The sequence below is a fragment of the Molothrus aeneus genome, chromosome 3 (genome assembly GCF_037042795.1).
Source record: "Molothrus aeneus isolate 106 chromosome 3, BPBGC_Maene_1.0, whole genome shotgun sequence".
Lineage (NCBI taxonomy): Eukaryota > Metazoa > Chordata > Aves > Passeriformes > Icteridae > Molothrus > Molothrus aeneus.
In genome coordinates this window covers 41,812,470-41,834,646 of record NC_089648.1, presented here as the reverse complement: position 1 = coordinate 41,834,646, position 22,177 = coordinate 41,812,470, and the positions used below count along the sequence as shown (strand labels likewise).

Below are 22,177 nucleotides of genomic sequence, written 5' to 3'. Positions count from 1 at the left end.
TAGAACTTGTGGAAATACAGGCAGCTTAGGAACCATGTTCATTTGTCCCTTGAACTCTTCTTTTTCATTGCACTTGAAAGCATGTGCAGAATTTTCTTGCAAATTTCAGATTCCCATGAAGTGGCAGTTGTGTAGCTGCTGCTCTGCTCTATGGGCCAAATACATAACACTACTGCACCACACTGTGTTTCTCTGAAGACTGGAAACTAACTGGAGGGAGACACAGAAAATGCTGTGTAGAACCAATTGAATGCAAATTAAATGTCAGGTCTTCAGCTTTTGGCATATTATTACTGCCTGTACTCCAGTTTTATCAAATTGCACTTCACATTTTTTTAAAGATTAGTAGAGCTTGAGAGTCATGGTGTATAGAATTGTCATCTTGATAAATAGTAGAGATTAATGCTTTCATCCAAATTATGCATTCTTTTTTAGGATGATAGCATTACATAATAATAGGGGCAGATTTCCAAAGTCTTGATCAACAAAATGATCACAGAAAGACTTCTTAAATAATTCATTTGCATCTATCAAGGCTGACATGAGGCAGCATTACCAAACAACCTCCTTTTGACAGGATAGTCCAATAGCACAGTTCTCATTCATTGCTCCGCTACTGGCACAGGAACATTTGTGGGCACGTATCCAGGTCCCCAGGAAACTTGGAATCATTCCATGTTAAAGAACTGTAACTGTAGCTAACAAACCAGCTGCTGTATTGAGCTCAGAAGGAAGCCTTTGTAGCTGTGTGGAAGGAACTTAAGTTATTTGCATAACATCCAGCAGTCTTAGTGGGAAGGGTTGGCAGGAGCACAACAGCAGGGTAGGCATCCAGCTTTTCTTTTTTGACCTTATCTGTCACTGATTCCATTCTTCAATGCTAGGGTAAGATGAAAAGAGGGAAGTGTAGAACTTGACCAAAAGAGCTGTACAGGTCTGAAGAGAAGAGTACTCATGATTACATTGACATCGTTCTTTGTGGAAGTAATAGTTTACTAAATTCAGCAACAAAAAAAAAAAAATAGGTTTACAATAAATAGTGTCAACGTGTCAACATCAGTGCAATATTTGCGAGTTGGTAAATTCTTACTGTGGAGAGAGAAAATCCTTAACAACAGATAACATGAGATTATAGTGCCATCCATGAGCGTAAGTCAACTGTGAGCCAGAACATGCTACTGTGCTGAGTTGTAGGAATTTACAGAAAGGGTCTGTCATGTTAAAAACCAGGCAGACTTTTTTTTCAATTAGGCCAATTTCAGATTAAGAAAAAAAATTTAACAATGTGTCTTAAATATATTGCATCACTTCTTCAAACATTACTATTTCCAATAAAATATCAACCTTCATTTCCAAACAGGCATTTTTTAGTCTTCTGTCACACCAGCTTTGCACTGTAAAGAAAATGAATTCTCTATTAAAGTAGTGTCTTTTGCAATGCACCTCTGTTAAAATATTCAGGCCATTCTTCATCAGGTATTTAAGCTACCACCACTAACAGTGAAGAAACACAAAAAGTCTTGCTTCCCCGTGGCCTTCAGGCTCTGATGCCTTTCACAAATGCAGATGTTTGTGAGGTCAAACATTAAATCACATTGTGGATTTGGATTGAAAATAAGTGAGCTGGTAGTGTCCATCTATTGCTCTTTCCTTCTGCCTCCCACCACCTCATCTCCAGTTTCAATTCAACCTTCATTATGCTCCTGGTCCAATTCACTACTTTTGCAAATGCTTATGATTGATAGAAAAATGCCACACTGCAAATGCTTATGATAGAAAAAAGGCTAACACAAGAGAAGAAAAGAATGGAATTTTTTCAAGACAGCCTTTTCTTACTTTATATGTCTTTTTTCCTATTATTCAGAGATTTTTCATAATTTTAAAATGCATAAACTAATGACTTCTATGAATGGTTTTTATGTAGAAAAGGGCAGGGAGGCTACAAGATGTAATTCACCATCATTTCAAAGAAAATTGTATTAACCTTTAATAAGAAGTTAAATATCTTTCCCAGTATGTGAAATTAAACTTACTGTGTGTTCTCACTCTTCTATATTCTGGCAGAAACAGAAAAGATGATTCTGGAATAGTTTAGTTTTCCTTCAGAGTTTTTATATAGCAAAGGTTTCTTCCACTTCTATGATGGTATAAAGGAGAGTCTAAGAAGTGATTAAAAAGCTCTCAGCTGTTCATGTTAATTTGCAAGGAACTTTCTTTTATTTTAACTTTGCAGTATTACTTGTGCTCCAAAAATGTTGAGCATATTGACATATCTGAGAGCAGTCCTGCAAAGAACTCTTTGGGTTTTTGGTGAAGGAAAAGCTGGACATGACCCAGCAGTGTGTGCTTGCAGCTCAGAAAGCCAAACACGTCCTGGACTGCATCCAAAGCAGTGTGGGCAGCAGGTGAGGGAGGGGATTCTGCCCCTCTGCTGTGTTCTGGTGAGACCCCACCTGGAACCCTGTATCCAGCTCTGGGATACCCGGCACAGGAAGGACATGGACCTGTTGGAGTGAGTCCAGAGGAGGCCATGAAAATGATCAGGCAGTGGAACACCTCTTGTGAGGAAAGACTGTGAGGGAGTTGGGGTTGTTCAGCCTGGAAAAGAGATGGCTCCAAGGATGCCTAATTCTGGCCTTCCAGTACCTAAAAAGGGCCTACAAGAGAGCTGGAAAGGGACTTCTACAGGGCATGTAGTGGCTGATGATTAACTGTCTTAAACTGAAAGAGATCAGATATTAGGAAGAAATTCTTCATTATGAGGGTGGTGAGGCACTGCAACAGGTTGTCCAGGGAAGCTGTGGATCCCCCATCCCTGGAAGTGTTCAAGGCAAGGTTGGATGGGGCTCTGAGCAACCTGGTCTAATGGAAAGTGTCCCTGTATGTGCCAGGGAGTTGGGACTAGATGATCTTTAAGGTCCCTTGCAACCCAAACCATTCTATGATTCTTTGACCACTATTTTTCTTTTTGTATAGTATTTTCATAAGGCAGTGTTTAAAAATCCTACTTACCACTTTTCAAGTGCTATTTCTCTGAATATGTCAGTTGTTTAAGTAATCTTTTGGACTTCTGTAAGGAACCTATTTAATTGTCTTCATTGGCCAGCAAGGAATTTCTATGGAGTGAAAGTAGGCTGCAGAGATACATTGTCTTTGAAACTGTCAGCAATTTCTACTACTGGTCACATAGAAACCATAGCCATTATGGGAGTGCTGAAGTCTAACTTGTGTTTGTTACCTCAACACTGCAGAAGTCTTCTAAAGTTTGCTATATCAAACACAATTTTGGTTGATTTCTGACAAGCAGATAAAAATAAGGTGTCACATTTTAATTTATATTATTCCTTTGTCCCTCGTCTCATCCTTCCTCCCCATCCTCCAAGGAATTTTTATAGGAATTAAATACAGGAGAAAAATCACTCATCTTCTGAACTCCTCTTGTTGCCTCATTTTGTAATTGAAATCAAGGGAGAATTCATATTCCAAGCTAATTTAACATGATTTCTTTTTAGTCTCTGATAAATGCATATTGTCCTTATTTGCAGCATCTTAAAAGATTGTTATGTTGGCATTTTTGTTTAAGGAATAAAATCTGAAGAAGTACACAGCATTCTGTCTTGTCTCTGGCTTTAATCTGCTTTTATGCAATGGATTAATGGATGGACTGTGCCTGCATGTGAATCTTCACAGCATGAGTCATGGACTATTGAAGAGTATTTTTATATCCTAACAGTTCCAATTTTGTAATCAAATCAAGGCTTATCAATAGAGCTACTATCTTTTCTTATTTACAGAAGAAAAGAGACATGTTCTTTATCACAACAACAGGGTTAATAGTCTGGGTTTCCAACCAGAGGAATAGAATATAACAGAAACAACTGTAACTGTTTTACACAGCTAAATAATGGTTTGCACTCCAAAGAAAGGAATGTAAGTAAACCTCCCCTTTGGGAAGAGAGAAGGGGAAGGAAACGAAATACATTAATTCACTGACTTAATCATAGTGGAACAATTACTTATCTTTAAATGTTCTTTTAAATGGGGCAAAACACATCTCTCTTTATAAGGTCCTATCTGCTCCATATATTTTACTTACGTCTACCAGTCTTGCCCCATCGCTCCTGTGTGCATTAACCATTTTCAGGAAAGTTTGGAAAAGAGTGTCTTAGATGTTATGTGAACAAACCCCAGTGATCAGATGGAGAGTAGGCATCTGAGTTGCTGTCAGCATTGCAGGGAATGCAGAGAGAATTGTCTGTGACTATTCTGCTTGTGCATGTACTGGAGAGCCATGAGAGATGCAGGTTCAAGCTGCTCACGTCCTGTGGAATCGCGTGAAAAACTTGGAATTACTACATTTGCTGGGTTTTAAGGAGTCCAAGGATGGAAAATAATACAAAGCAAGTCACTTTAGGTCCATCCAGTTTCATGGGGTGTTATGTGTATACAAGAAACAGTGAAAACTTACTGTTATTGAGTATAAACATTTTAACACTTTTTTTTCCTTTTCCTTATGAACAGATTTAAGAAATTTTTCTGGACTAATACTGAGCTGAATACATCTGAACTGAAGGAAATGTTTTCAGATTGCTCTCGTGATAGAAATTGTGCAAAAATGGTACACTGAGGTCCCTGCCTGCACCTGTGGGAAGACTATAACAGTATTTTTATATCACAGTTTATTGGCCCATAAAAGACGATGTAATAACAAATGTAACAGTAAATTTATGCAATAGTAGTGGTTTTCCTCCCACTGACTGGACATGAGTGATCAAAGGTCTTTGCAAGAAGATAAGCACAAGGTTAGCAGAACTTCCTCCAAGTTCAGGGAGTCTTCAAGAAGCATGCAATCTGACGATTATTTTGCTAGGAAACTTAAAGCCTTGAATGGTAGCATGGGTCCTCCTGTTTCTTCAAATGCCTCTAGCAAAGCTGAAAATAATCAAACAAATGGTACACCAGCCGTGCCTAAAATGGGTGTTCGAGCAAGGGTATCTGAATGGCCTCCCAAAAAGGATTGTTCTAAGGAGCTGAGTAAAGCTGCTTGGGAAAACAGACCTCCAGCCAGTTATGAAGGTGTTGGCTCCGTACTTCCAAATGGACAAAATGACCAAAGCGATGAACAGCAAGAAGAGCTAGAACTGGAATTTACAGAGGGAAAATATTCAATTGGAGATCTTTTTGTTCATTCACCTCAAAGGGGTCTTCATCCCATAAGGCAAAGAAGCAACAGTGATGTGACAATAAGTGATATTGATGCTGAAGATGTGTTAGACCAAAATGCTGTTAACCCAAATACTGGAGCAGCTCTTCACAGAGAATATGGCAGTACTTCTTCAATTGATAGACAAGGCTTGTCTGGAGAAAATTTTTTTGCAATGCTGAGAGGATACAGAGTGGAAAATTTTGAACATAAAACCCTTGCTCCTTTTGGATTTTCTGAGTTTTTCCACTGTGATCCTACGGTTTCTCCGAGTCTACATGCTGCTGCACAGATTTCCAGGGGAGAATTTGTCAGGATTTCTGGGTTGGATTATATGGATAGTGCCCTACTTATTGGTCGAGACAGGGAGAAATCTTTCAAGAGGAGACTTAAATCAGAAGCAGTAGAAACATCTCTGTTTAGAAAATTGCGAACAGTTAAAAGTGAGCACGAAACTTTTAAGTTTTCATCAGACCTGGATGATAGACTTGACAGAAATGTTCGTTCTTGGAACTGTCAGAAATGTTTTGCACATTATGATGTTCAGAGCGTTTTGTTTAACATAAATGAAGCAATGGCTACCAGAGTAAATGTAGGAAAAAGAAAAAATATCACCACTGGGGCCTCAGCTGCGTCACAAACTCAGATGCCAGCAGGCCAGACTGGAAACTGTGAATCTCCTTTGGGAAGCAAAGAGGACCTCAATTCAAAAGAGAATTTGGATGCTGATGAGGGCGATGGGAAAAGCAATGATTTAGTATTGAGTTGCCCTTACTTCAGGAATGAAACTGGTGGGGAAGGAGATAGACGGATTGCGCTTTCTAGGGCAAATTCAGCATCTTTTTCTTCAGGTGAAAGTTGTTCTTTTGAATCCTCTCTGAGTTCCCATTGCACAAATGCTGGTGTTTCAGTACTGGAAGTACCAAGGGAAAACCAGTCCATTCACAGAGAGAAAGTGAAGCGTTACATCATAGAACACATTGATCTTGGAGCATATTATTACCGCAAGTTCTTCTATGGAAAAGGTAAATATTTCTAATGCAACTGTTCTGATGTATCCATGCATCAGATTTAAGTTGTTTATTAAAGATTATAATTTGTTCTCCTTCTTCTTTATGGAGAGACCTAGGTATTCCAGAGAATCTTGAAAGTCTTTATTGAAATCAAGCCTGTTATTTTTGCTCTCTCCGGGCAAAGTAGTAGGTTATGTATGGTTATGCAATAACTGTGTGAGTTCATTAACTGATTTAATGAAGGGTTCTATAAAATAGCATGTAAGTTAACTTCTCCAACCCAAACTTTCTTGATAAGCAGGAGGAAAAGATGTCATTTATATCCAGTAAATGCACTGGAAATACTGATACTCAGAGTGGAAATAATTATTTCCTAAAAGCTGACTCCAAAAGAGAAAGTTTTATTATTGAGGCTTCTGACTCTCTTCTAGATTCAACTAGATATAGTTTCATATTGTATGCACATGTACATACTTCTTAAATAGAGACCTTCTGATGTTATTTAGTTTTTCAGCATAAAGAAGGATGTCTTATGCCTTTCTCCTAGCCTTATAGCCCTTTCTTCTAGGATGTGTTCAGTCTGCAAACTGCCAGGATACTCTTGTCAGCATAGTAATTATCTTGGCTTTAACCATTATTCAGATAAACTGTTTCTACTTTGTGATCAACTTTGATAGTCTGCATTTAGTACTGGCTTGTGCAATGTGGATGAAATCCCTGGTTTTGTGGGAGAACTCCAAAATACCTGTCTCTGTCCTTTCTGTATTATGAATTACAGCTAGATCTTCTTGCTTTTACTAAAAGAAAAGAAAAAGTCTGCTTCTTTGTTTAAAAAACTGTTACAGCTCAATTCTTGTTCTTGAAATCATACTTCCTCTGCTTTCTAACTATATTTGAACATCAGGAAATAAGCACGGTGCTGTTACTCCTTCCTCCTGTAACCCTTTAAAAGGGACTCAAAAGAGGATCCAGTTCAGTGCTGGTCACAATACAATAGAAACTGAGAATATATTAGCTGTAAAAAAACTGCTTAAAAGGCAAGGAAGAGAAGAATCTGGATCTGTGATGGAAGAGGAAAAATAAGACCCACAACTAAGCAAGGAATGGACAGTAAATTCACAGGTTCAAAATGGATTCCAAGCTAGACAGGTTGTAAATGATATAAAAAGTGTTGAGGGAGTCAGAGTGCAAGACAATGAAGTGAAACTTTTGACAAAAGGGTGACACATTTTTTGAGGGCCAGAGAGAAGAAAAGATTGGCATTCACAAAAATGAAAGGAAGACTGTCAGTTGACAAAGGTGGTGGCAGGATGGGCAGGAGGAAGGGGGAGACAAGAATTAAGCCAGATGAAAGAGGACTTGTTTGTGAAGTGCTTTTATCTTGGATGAGTTACAAGTGCTGAACTGCGGAACACTTCTGTGAAGAAAAATCTTGTCAGAGAAATTATAAAAAGAAAATGCAGATGCATACTCAAAGCCACTTTAAATACTATATTATGAACAAACCTAATGACCTTTCTGGAAAATTGATGTGAATATAATTAGTTTTTATTAACTTCTGTTCTGAAATAGTATCAGAGTTTCTCAGAGTTTTGTCCCACATAGTGTAACACTCAGAAACTGAGGTTGTCACTAATTGTTCTCTAGGCAGAGTTCTTCAAAAGTAAATATGGTATGATTAATTTAATATCCAGTAATGAATTGTTACCTTCTCACCTTTACAATGATATGAAAGCCATGGCCTGTTCTGCATTATCTTTTTATAGAGCAGTAACAGAGGCTAAATGAGAGAAATCTGTATTGAATGGCTTTTATGATGCAATAAGTCAGGGCGAACAAGCAGAGGAAACTAAAATCTTAATTTTTAATACCTGGTCTATTAAGGGATCAAGCATGTAGGGAATCATCTCATTAATTCTAATTGAATACAGTTCTCACCTAAGCAAAACTTAGTGTGGACAGAGGAAATAATCCAGACAGTTTGCACTGGGCACCAAGATGTCTTGCTGCTGGCCTGAACTTCAATATTGAAAAGAAAAATCTACATTTATGTTCATACTGGGTCTGTGTGATGCTCTTCCATGACAGTGAGCTCTCCTAGCTGATTTTTAGATTTAGTTGTGCAGTTTAATTTTGTGAAAATCATTGTGGTAGGATGAAACAACAATTGAGCAAACAATAGTTACTTTTACATACTATCACTGATTTCTGTTGCCTTTAGGAAAATATATATGAAAAAGAAATTGCTTTCTGAACATTTCATTTTGTTCACAGTTTTATAATTGGCACTTGTCAGCATACTAGTTTTATTTCTGTTTTAAGATGCATGGAAGAAACACCCTGGCATGTGTAGCACTAATTATTCCATTCCCTTTCAAGAAATGTGAGATTTGGGATTCAGTGTTTTCTGAAATGAGTTGTAGTTTTATACTGCATATTTATAAGCTTTGTAACTATTGTTAAAATCAAATCCTTTGCAACTGATATAAAATATGTTATATTTATTGAATATATTGTTTCAGTTTTCAGTTGAGAATTGCAAAAGCTAGAATATATTTTTTATCTCATTGTTTTGATTATCGTTGATTTGTCCATTTCCCCTTGTACAATTATCCTCATAATTACTTGAGACTTGTTTATTATTACCATGCTTTTTATTTGAGGGATGCTTGTAACCATTTAATGTTACTAGCACTATCTGCTGATATGGGATTGAAAAAATGTCCTAAAAGAAATGTACAGGCTTAGCAAGGTATTGCTATTAACTCAGTTTTGTACAACTAAAACTTTTGTATTAGGAGAAAAATTGACAACTATTCCTCAAAGTGAAAAAGTAAAAAATTACAAATATTTTAGCATCTCTCTAGATCTCAGCTAGAAAATAGCACTTATTTTCTTCTTTTCTCTCCTACTGGTTCTTTTAAACCAACATAAATGCATTTAAATGAGTTTAATGAGTTTGTACTTTTTGAAATTAAAAAAAAGATGCCTTGAGTTGAAAATGTGTTCCCCAAACCCAGTATATCAGTAGCCATGCTATTCAATTTAATTCAGCTTCCCTACTTTTCTTTTCTGGTTTATCTATTTTATTTTTTATGAATATAAATAGTGTGTTTGGGTTTGTGTCTTTCATGTTGTACAAGAAATTTGTAGGTATCTGCACACACTTGTATTTTTTTTGCTCAGTAATACTGCAGCCAAGAAATCTAGCAACTGTGTGCAACAATTTTGTAGATTTACATCACAATGGAAAGCTCTAGACTTCTTACTGAGGAGTTTACCTTATGTCAAAGCCTGAGTCATGCAGCTGTGGGGAACTTTTATGTTACTGGAAGTGTTTGATGTCTGAACTTCTCTCTCTCCCTTTCTCTGTGTTCTCTGTAAAGTCCTGTACCATTTAATAAAATTGCCCATTTAGACTCAAAGATTTAATTTAACCCTGGGAAGTCCATAAGGTACATTATTTATCCATGCAGGTAGAATTCTCAGACTGGGAAAGAAATGTAGTTGGAGAGCAGGAGCAGATAATTTAATGCCCGCGCCTCTTTGATTCCAGGTGTTCCTTCCAAAAAAAGTTGTACTGTGCTGATGCTCATTTTCCTTCCACTAGGAGATGGATTGGAACCACCTACATACATCGTAGGTAGACTTTTGAAAAACTACTGGAAACTTAATTTAAACTTGATTTGAGAATTAAGACTGTCCTTTATGTAGGGATTATTTCATTCTTTTGCATTAATTCCGAGAGTATGGATAACTTCTTAGTGAAAAACATTTTGGAAAAAACTTCTTTTCACATTTCTATAAATACATTACTTTAAAAAAAGTACTAAACTAGCTCAAAAATGCTAGCAAAATGCCTCTTTTTTTAAATCCAGACAATCTTTAAGGAGAAATTAGTAAATTAATTGTTATCTAAAATACGGGATTATAGTATAAATTGGATTGGAAGACATTTCTGCAGGCCATCTAGTCTAATTCCCTCTTTAAAATTCCCTTTAAATGTAGGTTCTGAATAAGTTGCTCAAAACCTATTTCCCTTTAGCTGTGGCTTTAGGTTTTTTATAGTATCTAAGGATGGAGACTTCACAATCTCTCTTGGAGACCTGTTTTTGTTGGATTCCCCCCACTCAGAGGCTGCATGTTGTGATGGTTGCATCTTGTTCTTTCACTTTGTACCTTCTAGAAGAGTCTGTTTCTCCTTTCTCTACAACCTCTCAGCAGCTCGTGGGATCCAGCAGTTATTTCCCCTGTTAATCTGTTCTTCAGCTGCACAAGCCCATTTCTTTTAGCCTTTCCTCATCTGTTGTATTCTCCAGCCCTCTAATTGTCTTCATAGTTGTCTGTTGGCCTTGTCCCACTCTGTCCAAAACTGGACGCTGCTTCTCATGTGCCCTCAAAAGTGCCAAACAGAAAGGCACAATGTTCTCCTGAGCTGCTGCAATGCTCTTGCCCAGAGTGTGGTTGCCCTCCATCTCTGCTGGGAGGTCCTGCTGGCTGCTGCAGCCTGTGCTCACAGGGTCCCCAGTCCTCTTCCACAGAGAGGCTCCTGAGGCAGTGGGTTCCCAGCCTGTTGTATGAGCTTATTCTGTTCTACATGCATTTCTGTGTTGGTCTTCATAAGGCCTTTTCTGTCCATTTTTTGGATTGCCAAAGTGAGAGTTTGTTTTAAAGTGTCAGGTTGAAAACTTCAAGTGGTTTAAGAGTTGCTTCACATGCAGCTCAGCTGTCACAGCTCAGCAGTAGCTGCCTCCAGAGGAAGAGGAGAGTGAGAAGTGAAGCACAGACACCCTACAGCTGTAGGACTCTACTTGTGTGGCTTTGCCCTTGCCTGCTTTTGTTAGAACTGTAAGGATTATGCATTTCTATGTCTGCCCTGTGCACATATTGCTGATTTGTTAAAAGCCTGCTGGTTATTCCCCTTCATCTGTTGCACCCATCTGCAGTCCTAACCTCCAATACATGAACTATTCTCTTAGAGTTTGGTCAAGACCAGCAACTTGTTGAGGATGAACTCCATTCCATCATTTAGATTATGAAAAACTCTATTAAACAATAACACCTCCACCATCAAGTTCTGATAAACATGTTAGTAACTGGCCACTAATTGCAATTCATATTACTGATCACAGTCCTACAAGGTCAACTGTCCAGCTGGTTTCTACCCATCTTATAATTGCATGTCCAGACCTTGTCTTACCAGTTTAGCTACACAGATATACTATGGGAGACTGTGTGAAAAGCATTGCTAAGGCACAAATGGGTGACATTCACTGCTCCTTCCTCATCCATAAAGCCAGTCACATCACTGCAGAAAACAACTGGATTGGTCATGCATGATTTGCATTTTCTAAATCTATGCAAGCTGTTTCCAAGTATCTTTCATGTGCCTGGAAATATCTTCTGTGAGAATTTGTTCCTTAATCTCCCTGGGAACTAAAATTTATTGTGGCTGTTCTATGGCTTCCCAGACCCTCTTGCCCTTTTTTAAAGGTAACTGTAACTACTCACTATGACCTTTCAAAGGTGGTAAAAAGGAGCCTCAGCACAGGTCCTGATTGGTCACATGGATTTGAGTGTGTCTGGTCTCCTTAAATGGTCTCTGATGCGATCTTTCTCTTCAGCTCATAGTGCTTTACTCTCCCAGACTGGACCAGTTGCCTCAAGGATGAATTTAACTATTCATCAAACGCTGAAGAGTTACTAGACTCAGTTTTCCCTTGTTGAGACCGAGTTGCTGCTTGGAATGTAAAGTTGTAGATAAGAATAAGAATAAATCTCATTTGTTTGAAGACTCCTAGCTTTTATTCAAGATTATATGTAGATACAGTTTATCCAAACTAGTTTCCTATAGCTGGAAACAAAAATATTAACTTTGTAGTAAAAAAGGGAAAAATATTTCATAATAGCAGCAGTTGCAGTAATTTATGTGATATGAGTGACCATTTTGCTCATCAAACTTAGCATTTGTGCTTTATGCACTTATTGTACTGTTCAGAAGATCACCAGCTGGTGTATTCACAGACCTCATGGTTCAATTAAAAATGATCTCTTTTTCTTGCTGCAGAAATGTTTTTGGGGTTTGATGAAAATTTTCTAGGGGTTTCATACTTTACTCTTATCTCTTCATTCATTCCTGTGTAAAAGAGCATCAGAACTACTTTGGAATAGATGAAAATCTTGGACCTGTAGCAGTCAGCATCCGGAGGGAAAAGGTTGAAGATGCCAAGGAGAAAGAAGGATCTCAGTTCAACTATCGTATAGTTTTCAGGACAAGTGAGGTAATGTTCATTCCATAATTCTGCAAAGCAATGGAAAAGTTGACTTAGAGCTTAGGATACTAGTTTTTTGTCTGGGAGTACATTACCAACTTTGAAAGTAAATCTCTTAGTGGGAAAGGATGTTTCCTGTACCATTAGTAAATGTAGTTGCTCCTGAACAAAGTTTTCCTTTTCTGTACCACATAAAATTTTTGTCTTTTTGGCTGAGCACCCAAAAAGGAGGTAAGTTGGCTGAAGAGAACTGCAAGGTGCAAGCAAGGGAACAGAAGTTAACACAGCTAAAGATAAGCGTGGATAAGGCTGCTTGATGTTATGTTTCTAATTATAGAAATGAAAGATTAAGAAATGTAGGGATAAAGGGAGCTGTAAAATAGGAAAACTAGTATAATGACTTATTTGTACCTTTTCATTTTGTTTAAAAATACTTTCTTAGAAGCTTTTTGTGACATGTTTCTATGTACTTCTATATGGATGATTTGCAGAAGGAGTATTAATATATTTATAAAATAATGGTCTTAATTGAAAGAAGAATTTGGTTGTGGTTGTTGTGTGTGAAGTCTCATAACTTCTATTTCAAGGAATTTAATATCTCTTGGTAAAAAATTTCTTTATCACAGCAACTACCTTAGATTTGTATGAAAACATACAATGGTATTATTGTAGCAAACTTCTGTAAATTTTTGGAATCCTTAGAACTACTGATTTTTATTTTGCCTAGGCTATAGAGAAGTGTTAGCCAGACCTCCTGATATCACTGGGCTCTTATGCTTTTGCAAACAGATGTAAAAACAGATATAGATGTAGATATAATTTTTGTTTACAGTTTAGATTTTTTTTTAATAGCCAAAAATGGGGTGTCCATGTATGTTTGTGTGGAAAGGTGATCCAGGTGACCTAGTTCTAAGAAATTACTCTCTTTTTGTCAAATCCAATGAAGATATAACAGCATAGATAAAATAATAGGTAAATGGGTTAAGTAAAGTTGTGATTGGCTGTAGCTTAGCTCACATGTTCAGCCTCACACTTGATTACTGTGCTTGCTAGGGTAGTATGGCAGATTTAAGTGGTTTTAGTTTACTAGTGTCTTAAATACTTTCCCTTCCCCCAGAAAAGGAATATTCTTAGCAATTATAATAAATTGTTAACATGCTTCATTAATTTCTTTAAGCCGAATTGTGTTTGTCACTTAGAAATTGAAAGCTTATCTGCTCTTTTAAAGTTATTTAATAATTTTTTTACTGGCCAAAAAAATAAATTAAAATGAGGATATTTTTCTTTCCATTTCTTTTTTCCCATGCTTTTGCTAAACCTTGAAGTTTTTATCTCTAGGGTTTAGAGTATTATAGCTAAAAATGTTTTGTGTGTTGTACCTTTACTGCAGCTTACTACACTTAGAGGAGCAATTTTAGAAGATGCTATACCATCCACTGCTCGTCATGGCACGGCAAGAGGTCTGCCTCTCAAAGAGGTGCTGGAGTATGTAATACCAGAGCTGAGCATCCAGTGCCTGAGACAGGCTTCCAGCTCACCCAAAGTACCTGAGCAGCTGCTTAAACTGGATGAACAAGGGGTATGTAGCACATGGCCTTCTTTTTAAAGACTATTCCTTAGATAAATAGAAAAAAAAATTATTAAATATTTTGCAGAGAGTGCTAATTAACATGAATCTGTAATGCAAACCATTCCGTTTCTTGGTTTTAGAGAAACTTGCCTATTTTTCACTGACAAAATGAGGTTTGCTTTTCTAAACAAATACTTCTTAAAATACGTTTCAGCTGAAGGAAATAAATATTGGTCTATGGAGATTGTCTTTCAATGGCTGAGTGAAAGGTTATTAAGTTTTAACATCAGTAAGAAGGGATTTTCACAATCTGTATTTGCACTTCAATATGAAAATACATCTAACACATGAATGCACATGAAAATACATCTAACACTATTAGTATTGTGTGTGGGTAAGGAGGCAAAGCATGTTGTGTCTTAAGTCTCTGCATCTAAAATTTATGGTTATTTTTTACAATACCATTTTATGATACATATTTGTATTTTATGAATTTGCTGTATTCTAACTAGGATAGAATACTTCTATATTCACAGAACTGAAATTGTGATTGAGACTACTGAATTAAATGCATGGCAATAAAATATTTGAATGGTTTAAATTTTGAGAAAAAAATGGTAAGGTCTATTAGGTTCAATAAAAGTGAATATGCTTCATTCAGAGCTAGTAGTTAAATTTATGGTTTCTGAATATTTTGTGAAGGACACACTTGTGATGGTTTTTAAAAAATGTCATTTAAATTGAAAATTTTACTTTCTAGGTGAAAGTCAGTATCTATCCATTGAAGTCCAATCCAATGACTGAACCAGTTGAATATGATGGTGCTATGGTTAATTTTTTATTGCTGACTCAGTTTCAAATGTAGTGATTGCATCTAATCACTAGTGGTGTCTACCAGAATTCCTTGTGCCTCTGAAAATTGCTCGAAACAAAGCATGAGTAGTCAGAGGAACAGAATTGGCTTTTTTTGGATGGATTGTTAAGCTATCTTTAGTACTGTTTACTTAAGCTAATTTTAATACTTTTGTTCACATTGATGTCTGAGGATGGTGTTGATTTTGCTGAATGCTGTTGTTTTCTTCTGTATTTGTCAGTTTTTCTGGTAAAACAATACAGGGAAATCAGAGGCACTGAATTCTGAATCCAAGAATTCCTGATGTGCTCTTGCTCTCTGCTGTTTGAGCTTCAGAGTGAGTTTAGGTTAATCTAGTAAATAATATTCACTTCAGAGGGGCAATATGTTCAAGGCAGTATTGAGTATGACGGTGTTTGATCTGATTTGAGTATTTCTCAAACTCACTAACAGTATTTCCCAAAAAATGGAAATTGAGATTGTCCGTTGAACTGACCAAAGTGATTCTTTAATCATCGTCTCCTCATTTGGAGAAGCAGCAGTATATATAGCACTTTTATTTTGCGTGATCAGTTCTGAAGTTCAGTCCTATTATTAAATGGGCTGTCAGCTGACAAAATGTAATATTAATATACCTTATGTACCACTTACTACAAGGTAATTACTTGAACATAGACAGAAAGCTGTGCAAAGAGCTGGCATGAGATCCATTTTTGGTTTTAATCCTCTTAGGTACTTAATGCATTCAGTTTATTAATCAAGTAAATACAAAAAGAGTTATGCTTGGCAAGTGAAGGTGATGACTGGTGGAAATATCATGAATTTAAAAAGATGAATTATGATCTGGAAGATTAGTACTGTCACCAGAGTGATATGAATTTTGTCTAATGGAGTATTAAATGTTTTCATATTTCCATAGCCAGCTGAAGACTACTTTTATGTTTTGATTCCATTCTCTACCTGTTGATAATTTTTCTGTGAAATCTAATATTGATTATGAAGGAAACATGTGGCTAAATTTTGTCTCTAAAAATGGCAGTAAAAACCAGTTGTAAATTGGATGGTTGACCTAATTTGAATACATTAAAAAATTACCTTTTCCCAATTTATTCTGCCATATGATGCTCATCATTAAATTCAGCTGTATATTTGCAAGAAAAGTCAACATTTTATCTGCTACTGTTGTTTTTTTAAGATTTCTCCAACTTCCCCCTAGTTTCCCTTTCAAATTTCTGCTAATGGTTGTTTATTGTATATGCTTTTTGGTTCCCTTAACATCCCTCTAGGGATGTTGACTTCTCTCTAAGCTGTAGGATAAAGTTTAAAAAGGACCAAAGAAATTAAGATTGGTTGCAGTGACATTTAGTGGCAATTGTGTGTCTAATCTCTTGATGTTCCTTGATAGAAAAGAATCTAAAATCTTCAAATGATGGAAGTCAACAAGTTCTTGTTACATGATAAATAATCTGTGCAAAAATTTGACAGGATGCCGAGATTCAGTAGTGAGTGATTCTGACAAGAACACAATCATTTTGAGTCAGGAAGGACTGCTGTGCACCTTCAATACATATCACATACCCAAGGCTAAATGGGTTTAGCAGGTTTTTTGTGGTTTCATGTTATTAAATTGTTCTCAGTGTAAAATATAACTAAATGTAAAATTTGTGAGTTGGAAATAATGAAATTGGAACCACGTCTGCAATTATTTTCTCAAAAAAAATTGAAGTAGCATGTGGTACCATTTCAAAACTGGCAAACTTTATCAGTTTTAAATATTCTGATAGTTCTTCATGCCAGTTAAATGTATGACATAAGAAGATCCTGCCAAAGCTCGTTGAGTTATTTCCCTTTTAGACACTGACATTCTAAATGTACCTTTATCTTCTGCACAGCCACCATGATCTTGGCTGGGAGTTCTTTTACTCAGATGTTCTAATTTCATAGTTGTGAAGGACTTTAGCACAGGGGCAGGAGATTCAGATTACTGTAAATGAGCTTGCAGCTTGTTTAGCAATAGTGGTTTTTTTATAGTATTGGCTTTGTTCAGAATTGTATAGCGTTCACAGTACTTGTTTGTCCACAAAGTCAAATCCCAGGATTAGTTCATATCTTGGGCTAGTGGGTCTCAGATCCTCATTTTCTGTCTCTTAGCTCAATGTTTAGACTGTGAGATATTGGATTGTTCTTTAAAATAGGCGTATACTTCAATCCTGTTTGGAATAGTATGCAGGAATGACTGGCATCCACAGAATGGAAAAGTGTGACTAGACCAAATATTTTGCCCAGGTGCTGGTGCCTTTTTACTCTTAGTTCTTGTCCCTATTTTTGGTGGCTCAATTTAGCATTTAGCTTTACTTGTCAATTCTAGTGTGAAGTCAAGGAAATCAACTTAAATCCCCTGTGGTTTAGATTAAACTATTGGACACAGGGCTGGTATAGAGGTCACAGTGTGGTCACTTTATCATTTAAAGTCTTCTGGGATGTGTCAAGTAAAAGCACTGCTTCCTGACATCTAATGTTTGTTTGACCAGTTATTTTGCAGTTTCCTTCATGAATTGTTCATGCTAGCTTTCTGCTGAATAAAATAGTCCCCAGTGTGCAATCTGGAACCTTTTGTTAAATAGGTTTAAAATGGGGATCAAGGAAGCGCTTTGGATGGGGATAGCACCTAATGCCAGTCAAAAGGAAAGTGACAGGAGTGAACCAGTAGCTCCAGGTTTCATGGGTCTGACTCAGGCAGCTCCTATAGTGCATCCATAACCCAGAATCTCCTTTTATCTTGGATGGTAATCCATCCCATGCCCCATCAAACTTACAGCTTCTGACTCTCCGGTGTTCTAGGCTGGCCAGGTGAAACCTTATTCCTTATTCCTGTCCTTCACTCCTAACTGCTCTCTGGTCAAGGGAATTCTGCCAGAGCAGGTTCCCCAAGGGCTCACCCCTACACAAAGCCTTTATTCCCTTAGGACTAAGGGGAAGCAGGCTGTTGTCACCTTTGCTCTAACAGAAACACATCCAGCTTTTGCATAATATGCATTTTGGACTAATCCTGAAGTTGGATTAGGAGAGGTCTACAGCTGGAGAGTTGATTTGAGTCATGAATATAGATAAGTGCCTGAAGGGAATCGGGTGTGACTGATGGTCTCTGTCAGTTTGTGAAGCTCTGGAAGGTGTTGGTTAAGAATAATAGGACTAATCCATCCATGTGGAGTTTCCTCTTTGTCAGCTTAAGTGTGCATAAAAGCTAAGAGGAAAATGGTCTGCTCAAGAAGTAATGATCTCTCTTTATGACTAATGTTTTATAGTTTTTGTACTTTATTTTTGAATAGATGTGATTTGTGTAATGTTCCATAACTGAGAATCTCTTCAGCAAAACTATTTGACTGCAATCTAATTTCTTGTTTTAAGTATACTTTTAAAAATGGCAAATAGTTTTTAACAGTGCATGATTTTATGGGGATGGCAAAAGATGACATATTATAGAAAGGACTGTTCTGAGGGCCTGTTTTAACTGAACTACAGTGAGCTTTAAAGGGTAAAAATGAGGGAAGATAAACTCACCTTCTTTTAAAGCTGAGAAAAAAAGACCAATATACAAATATTGCCAATTAAATTTTTCATACCATAGAATGAAGTAGAGTGTGCTTTTATAGATAAGAAAGTGAAAAGTCTTTGTACTGCTTTTATCTGTGTTTGAATAGTGACAATCCAGTTTTCTTTCAAGAGTTGGAGGGTGTCTTTTGTCGATTTTTTCTTTTTTGTTTTGGTCCTGTGGTGATTTAATTTCCCAAACCAGAACACTTATTTTTTTCATTTTCAGATGCCTTCTGTCAGGGGTTATAACAGTGTTATATTTTAATTGTGAATATTTATTCTAGTATTGACTTTCCTTTGCTTCTGTAAATTTTCCTTTTTTTATTTTATTTAATTTTTAATTTCAGCTGAGTTTTCAACATAAGATTGGTATCCTTTACTGCAAAGCAGGCCAAAGCACAGAAGAAGAAATGTATAACAACGAGATGGCAGGACCAGCTTTTGAAGAGTTCCTTGATCTACTGGGCCAGAGAGTACGGCTAAAAGGATTCAGTAAATACAGGGCTCAGCTGGATAATAAAAGTAAGTTAAGTTTCAAGCTATGGGACAAAGGGTAAAAATCCAGTTGATCTTCTGTAAATTTTGTTGTCTTTTCCTGCTCTTGACTTTGGGTTTTGAATAGTAGGATTATATGGTAAATGAGGAAGATGGAGCATATGGTAAGAACATGTATCAAACCTTTTCTGAAAGGTCATTTACTTTTTCTGTGGCGTTAGTAGAACTGAATATCAAAGCAGTTTATTTCATTTGTTTTAATTTAGTTAAAATCATACTACATGAGTAATATTTCCCCAGGTACACTTCAAGCATCTTATTCTTTCAAAGGCAATAAAATACATGTATTTCAAAATATGGAGTAATTTCCCTTATTTCAGCTGAACATACATGCTTACTTTTACCCAACACACACAAACAGTCAAGTTTTCTGGTTTCTCACACATGCACAGTAAGCATCTCCTCATTTGTCAGCTGATAATTTTTAATCTACCTCAGTGCTGTGTTAGTACTGCCATATTCCCAGGTCTTTCCAGTTCCTTAAGTGCAGTAGCATAAAAATTTAATTGTACAAATTGGTTGGATTTTGTAGCAAAATAGGAACTGAAGTATTGCTGTTTAAAAAAGTCAATGAGATGTTAAGACTCTTCCTTATTAGTACTGGTTTTGCTGCCCTTAAATTTAACTTAAATTAATTCTTAGTTTAATGATGTTGTAGCAGAATTTTGACAGCTGATCATATGAGCTGTAATCTAAGGATATCTAGTTATTCATCTACTTCATTTAAACGTAGTCTCAACTTAGTGTAAGCACCACATTTATTTCCAATAATGTTATTGCCTTTTTGCTTAAATCCGTGCTTGTTTCCCTTTAATAATGCAAGCTAGAGACTATTGCATCCTAATTTAGAGACTATTGCATCCTATTTCAGTACAGAATAATAAATCATTTTTCAAATTAATTTGTAGAAATACATATTAGCATGCTGTGGATGTCAGACTTCTGGAATGCATTGATAAATAGGGATGAAAAATTAAAAGGAATAAGGGATGTTTGGGTTTGCTTTTTTTTTCCCCAATCAGAATGTGACTGAATGTCACCTAGTAAGTTGTACATATGAAAAAAATTGCTGATGTGTTTCTGTATTTGCTGTGCTTCAGTATGAACTTACATTGCTGATCAGCATTGTGTATGTATCAGTCAGTAACGTGATTTTAATGTTTTACAAAGTCTCTGTGCCATTAACTATATTGTCCTGTCATAGTGTGTCCTTATCGTTTGCAACAGGCAAAATGGAATTAAGAATTCAAAAAGATACAATCTTTAGTATTATATTAAATGTAAAGTACATTAAGTATCACTTAATGTATCAAATTAGTATCACATTTAAGTATCACATTTTTGTTATATTTAACAATGCAATAAGTATTACTGTGTGTCATATTTAGACTTACATGTTGTTCTGACTGCCTGTTGGTTCAGAGGATTGTAATAATGTAGTCTCTGGGAGCTATATTTTTGGTAGACACAATATTTCAGTAAAAAATCTTGCTTAGTTCTTGTAGGAGTAAAATTTATTAAGTTTTTATATTCTCAAATGCTTGACGAGCTGTGAGGTTTTTCTCTAAAAAGTTCTCTTCTTAGAATTTATTTATTTTAAAAAATTGTTTATTTAATATTTGGATAAGTGATTAGTCCATTTCTTATGTAACAGAGAAAGTAGAATGTTGTGATAGGTTGCCCTCTCTGCCAAATAAGCCCCCACCTCTTGTGTGCTCACCCACCCTCCAGTTTGTGAGTCGAGATTGAGTTCAATGAGTGAAGGGAAGAAAGGAAAAAAAAACATCTGCAAAAAAACCTCCTGAACAAACAAAAACTCCAAAACACACAACAACAACAAAAAAACCCAATCAACAATGAAAGCACAACCCACCACTACATCAATCAGGCAACAATACAACTGATGCAAAGGCAATCACTTGCCACCTGCCATTAGCTGACTGATGCCCAGCCATTCTCTGAGCAACAGCTACCATGAAAAAACTCTCCCTGCTCCAGTTTTTCATGCAGAACATGACTTTATAGGGCATGGGATATGTTTTTGGTCCATTTGATGGCCTGTCTCCTCGCAAGCCTGTGGCCAGCCCAGGGGACAGGGGACGGTGTGGGGGCAGAGCAGCGCTGGTGCTGTGCAGGCACTGTGAGCCACAGCTGAATCATTGGTGTGTTACCAGCACTGCCTTGGTCACACAGGCAGCACACAGCACTGTGTGGGCTGCCATGAAGAATTACAGCTGCATCCAAGCCAGGCCCAGTGCAAGTGTTCAGAACATATGGAATGTATTAACTAGAAATTCTCTTCTGCCCTTCTTTAGTGCAGTTTTAGTGGCATGCAGTTCCAAACCCCAAGATAAAGAAATAAGAAAATTAAATTAAATTTTACTAATTCACTACTATATAATTTGTTTAGTATATGTTTTAAAACACATCAGTCTACTGGAAATGAGATAAAATGTTTTATTGTTGAAACATATTTTCTCTTTCTGTCTCTTCAAAACTGTCTAAAATGCCACTGAAAGGTTATAATGGAATTAGATTTTTAGCTAAGATTTTGAAATAGAAGAGTACAATAAGGTTTCCTTCTTTTAGCAACGCTTAAGTAACAAACTTTAGTTGAAATGATGCTTTTTATTTCTTATGCAACTGTAATCTGTGTTTAATAAATGAAGTTAATTTAATTATCATACAGACATAACTGATACACCCAGCACACTCACATATGTATGTGCTCCTAATTGTATACACACAAATATTTTTAGATTTAGGGCTGCAGATAAAGAAGTGTATGTTGATATACTTTTATATACTTTTAACTGGAGAACTAACATGGCTAATTGATTTTTGATTTATTTTTTGAAGATAGTTATACTCTTTAAAACTGATCAAAACTCTGAAACCTTAAACAGCATGTTAAAGAGTGTACTGGAGAATATTTATTGCTACAGATAACATAAAATTATGCTAAAAAAAAATTGAACGTGGAAAAAGACAAGAAGAATTGGCAGTTGTCTTCACTCAATAGGGTGTTCAGTAGAGTTAAACCTTAAACTTTTTTAAAGTTCAATGTACTTACTTAAATAGTCTGTACAAATTGAAGAATAGGAATAAAAAGGATTA

General features: G+C 36.4%; 1 protein-coding gene across 4 annotated transcripts in view; it reads left to right on the top strand.

Annotated features, from left to right (window-relative positions):
• Positions 1-22,177, top strand: part of SIPA1L2 (signal induced proliferation associated 1 like 2) — a 124,080-nt gene that overhangs the window by 46,728 nt on the left and 55,175 nt on the right. For all 4 annotated transcript variants that reach the window (XM_066546766.1, XM_066546765.1, XM_066546764.1 and 1 more), the window contains exons 3-6: positions 4,522-6,228; positions 12,364-12,497; positions 13,879-14,067; positions 18,853-19,027. In XM_066546766.1, the coding sequence (XP_066402863.1) occupies positions 4,764-6,228; positions 12,364-12,497; positions 13,879-14,067; positions 18,853-19,027 (1,963 nt within the window). In that variant the 5' untranslated portion in view covers positions 4,522-4,763. The remainder of the gene's footprint in view (positions 1-4,521; positions 6,229-12,363; positions 12,498-13,878; positions 14,068-18,852; positions 19,028-22,177) is intronic.